The 4905-nt window shown below is 32.9% G+C and overlaps 1 protein-coding gene across 1 annotated transcript; it reads right to left on the reverse strand.

Moving 5' to 3' along the window:
• Positions 1-569: 569 nt before the first annotated feature.
• On the reverse strand, positions 570-4225 carry LOC122273163 (dual specificity tyrosine-phosphorylation-regulated kinase 2-like; the record flags this gene model as incomplete). Its single annotated transcript, XM_043057230.2, has 3 exons — positions 570-1118; positions 2670-2806; positions 4056-4225. Coding segments are annotated over 3 exons (467 nt in total), but the record flags the coding sequence as incomplete, so codon positions are not given.
• Positions 4226-4905: the final 680 nt, after the last annotated feature.

The following is a 4905-nucleotide window of genomic DNA, read 5'->3' on the forward strand; positions in this document are numbered from 1 at the left end:
ATTAAGCTATTTATTTGGTAATTTTTTTGTACTTGCAACCGTTTAATTCTGGTTTTCAAAATTATTGTTCTCATTACTACACGGTAAACAAATACAAAACTGAGAGTAAATTTAACCGAATAAATGGCTTTTATACCNAAAAGTAAAATTAACATTAAGAGATCCAAACTTTGGAGAGTGTGTGGGTGTGGGGTTTGCAAACTAGTGGGACCCTATTTCGCAGACTGTGGCTTTTGGTATTCAGAAATCCGAATCTGTCCAAGAAAAGGCGAATTCATTCAGGGAGTGTTCATTTTAGTGACTGATTTCGTAACTTAAAATATCGTTAGAAAATTTGAAATCAACTCTACGAGCCATTAAGATTAAGTACCAGAACGTGAAAATCCAATCATTAGGATCAAAAGTTATTCAGGGTAATCCGCTTTTTTTTTGACGCACTGTACATACTAATGAGCGACAAGTAACTAAACTACTGTAGTCACTACTTTTGTTCGCTGTTTGTCTGGAAAAATTACCGTACATAATTTTAACTTAAACATGACCGTACCGTACATGAAAAAAAAACATAGTTCTGATTAATAAAATCAAATTATACAGTATTAAGCTATTTATTTGGTAATTTTTTTGTACTTGCAACCGTTTAATTCTGGTTTTCAAAATTATTGTTCTCATTACTACACGGTAAACAAATACAAAACTGAGAGTAAATTTAACCGAATAAATGGCTTTTATACCATGCTCAATAAAATTGCAAAATTATGGTAAAAATACCAAATTTTACAATATTTAACGAATTTGTCAAGTATTATAAAACTATACTTTACTGCCTATTTTGCCAAAATCATTACCAAAACGATTCGGCAAAAAAATCGAGCTTTCTGGTGCTCCCATATAGAGTCAGAAAAAAAGGTAAATTTGAAACCATACTCAATACAGAACTTCGAAGAACAAACACATTTCAATGGATCCATACTAACCCCATAAGTTCAAATGTGATGCAGAGATGATTTCTAAAATAAAAATGATTTAGCATTTTGATCATATGGTGACTCCCATCCCTGTCTTTTTTGCACAAATGTTCTAGAATTTTAACTTCCACCAGAGCCTGCTGGTGAAACCTGAAACAAAGAGGGAAAAAAATTTTTTAAAATTATATGAAATCACGTCACACGTTTGATACGACACAAAATATTCAGAATTTGTTCTCTGAAGTATAGGTAGAAAGCAGATATCTAAACGCGACTTATAGAGAGTTGTGACACGTGACTAGTAGCATGTGATTGGTTGAGAGCCGAAATTCGCGGGAAAAATACGAAACAGAAGTTTCTTCGTAGAATTAGTGTGAAGTACATCGAAGATGTACTTTTGTCAAAGCAGTCTACGCCTATTATGAAAATGGCGCAAAACGTCAATATTCGAAATATACAAGTAAATACGGATTAAAATTTTAAATGCGAGTTAATATTTTAAATGTTTTTGCTCAATCAAATGAGTCAATTTCAGCACATATTTCCTTTAATTTACAGATTCATTTTGGAAGATATGAATGGCTAGAAACAATTTGTTTCTTCATTCTTTCTCTTCCACTTTTTCACTGTGCTATGGCTACCGTAATTGAAGAGAGGAAAAACTTGAATGAAAATTTAAAAAAAAATAAACACTGAAAAAGACTGGACGGAATACACCAAAACCCGTTTAAGTGCCAGAGAAAAAAGAGAAGAGTTGAACGGCTATTACAACACTTTAAATTTCCATTAGGCAATCAAACCGGTTTTAGTGTCTTTCATCCAGCCTTTTTTATGAGTGATTTGATAAATTTGAAAAGCTTTTTTGAGTTTTAATCTCTTTAATATTAGTTTGAGAATGTGTACACTTTTAGCACTTTACTTTAGAAAGGAACTCTAAAAATATAGATTAAAATAACAAATTGTATCGAATTAATTACGAATATTAGTCTCAAAAGTTTCGGAAAGTCTTCAATTTAGTATTATATTAATTTTGTATTTAGTAGGGGTGACAAATATAATGTAACGTGATTTTTTATATATTTATTTATTTATAATTTTTAATTTAGAAAAAAGTTACCACACGCTACTGTCAAGATTTTCTTTAAGAATCGGGAAAAGTTAAATTAACTTTCTTGATTAATTTCAGGATAAGATGTTAGAAAAACTTTCAATCTTTTTTTCTCTTCCTAAAGATAACATTTCTTTTGGAAATTTCGAAAATTTTCAACTCGACTTAACCGTTCGTCAAGTAAGAGCTTACCAAGAAAGTAATGAAACTATCAGTAAAGATTGATCACCAGAAAAAAATTTTGTGAAATACTTCGGTTTTCTTTATTATATTTCTACACAAAACAGTAGCTCTTACTTTTAATTTAATTTCAAAATTATTCATTTCGTTCATTTTCCGAAGCAATTCAATGGAACTTTAAATTATTATGGAATGCTTGGGGAAAAAACATATTACTTTAAATTAATGGAATACTTGGCAAGAAAAGCATAGCGATAAAAAAAAATCGGTAGAAAATGAATAGAAAATGAAGGGGGTGTATTCTGAAATTAAATTAAATATGCAGAGACTTTATGGATAGATTTAAACAAAAACTACTGATGAAAGTAAATTGAGTATGTGATTACTATATCAAAAGCAAAATGAGTGAATACCTTTTCTTATTCCTAATTATCTTTAAAGCTACTTGTTGATCTGTTTTATGATCTAGAGCACGAATGACTTGACCAAAAGATCCTTTACCTATTACTTCCAGAATTTCATACCTATACGATAAATGATCATGGAGTACCTGCAGAGGGTAAAAGAAATGGGATATATATTAAGAATAATAGAACTTTTTTCTAAGTAGCATAGATAAGCAAAATTTTTTTTGATTTTAATTGAGAGCAGTGCCCTTCCCAACTTTGAAAATTACTCGAGCTAAAATTAAAATGAGTAAAAACAGTTCGGTTGACACTATCTTGAATGGATAGCCGTTTAAATACATTAATTTAATTCCCCTTCTTTCATATGCAAGGCACAAGAGGGACAAAATAGCATCAATCGATGCATAGTATTCTAGAGTAAATTTTTTGACTCGTATTTCAGTTTCCTTTTCTCGCACATCGTGACCGGAATTTGAACTAGTTTTTTACATCGCTTTTTCCCCATAAACTAGGTTCCGTTGATATCTGTTAACTAGAATAGACTCTATGTTAATCTCAGCAGAATAACATTAATTACAACCACATTAAAGTGAAGTTCTGTTGGCACTCAAAAAATTTATTCCGTGATTGATTTTTCGTAAATTAAGTAAGTAGTGGTCCATAAAATTTGGTCATAAGTCTAAAAATAGATATGATTAAAATCGATGCATATTTTCCTACCCGAATTCTCCTTACTCAATTCATTTTATTTCATAACCGTCGTTGAACAGCCGACCCAATTTTGAGTTTATGACTAACAATGTTCAACTCCGTAGCCCTGTAATTTTGAACTAGAAACCAGAAGACAAAGGAATTCCGGGATCAAGTATTGGGAAGAATTTGCCATCGTGGAGGACTCTCTCATAGAACTAACCCCATATGCGTTACATGGAGAAGAAAACCGCGAAATCCTCCCACGGTTAGCCTGAAGCCAAAGATACTCTAACCCCTCGATCCGTCTACCGCGTTCACCTCGTTGAAAGGTGAACGCTCTATCCCCTGAGCCACTACGGCTCTTTTACTCAATTAATTTTATATTCGTCGCTGAACAGTCGACCCAATTTTGAGTTTACGACTACAAATGTTCAACTTCGTTTCCTTGTAATTTTGAACCAATCCAGAAGACAAGGAAACCCCTGGATCAGTACCCCTAGAGGCATTGATTTGTTATGGGAACATGGAGGACTTTGCGACTCGACAGATTTAATGGGCATCAGTCACCATTTCCGACACGGGGAGTCTTGGGGGGGGATCAAACCCGCAGACCTCTTGGACATAGGCCCAGTACCCTACCAGCTGACTATCCCGGCCTTACTCAATTCATTGGTAAAAATAAGCAATTTTTCTATTCACCTTTACGTAGGATCCATTATCATCGTCATAACCATTGTTGTGGGGTCCGCCATCTTCGCCTTCCATTTTGGTTGCATCCAGACCCAGATACCAAATTTCCGGGAATTCACCGCTCTGCAGTTCATTCCTTTCAAAGGAATTCAACCTGGATCCATAGTATTTTAGAACTTCTGTGAATGGGAAAAAATAAACATTCATTGAAGGCCTATTAAATGTTGGTCTGTGGATTAAATACGATATTTAAAGCTCTTCCTACTATTTTTATGAGACTTTTTAGAAAATAATACAGTCTTTTAATATTTCCCAAAGCTTTTTTACTATCCAATCGTGCTGATTGCAAACTATTTTCTTAATACATCGAAACTTCTCGGGAGCGACCACTATCCGTTCCACAGTAAAATGGTCATTCTCAGAGGTTACCTCCATTGACTTCAAAATTGTTCTCGAAGGTGCATGATTTTTCCCAAACGATTTTATTTTTGTCAGTGTCGTTTTCTTGGTGCGGAAATGCCACTTCAGTTGGCGTCACGAATAGACGGATGTATGAATGAAATTTAGCGTCTATAACTGTTATAATACTGTCATATTATTATAACATTTATATACTGTTATAATAATGTGTAAAAGCAAATTTACAAATTATGAATGATAAAACTATTTTAAATTAATAAAAACTTTTTTTTTGTTTAAGTTTGCATTTAATTTATTCAACTTATTTGTTTCGTTGAATTTTTTTGTTTTGATACTTTTTCGTATTCCCTTACTTGACCTTTTCCGCATGACATACAGATGTTTTTCCGGACGCTGGGAGAAGTTCTAATGGTGTCTCCTAAGGATTTTCTACAACACA

Source organism: Parasteatoda tepidariorum, unplaced genomic scaffold (assembly GCF_043381705.1).
Source record: "Parasteatoda tepidariorum isolate YZ-2023 unplaced genomic scaffold, CAS_Ptep_4.0 HiC_scaffold_2728, whole genome shotgun sequence".
Classification (NCBI taxonomy): Eukaryota; Metazoa; Arthropoda; class Arachnida; order Araneae; family Theridiidae; genus Parasteatoda; species Parasteatoda tepidariorum.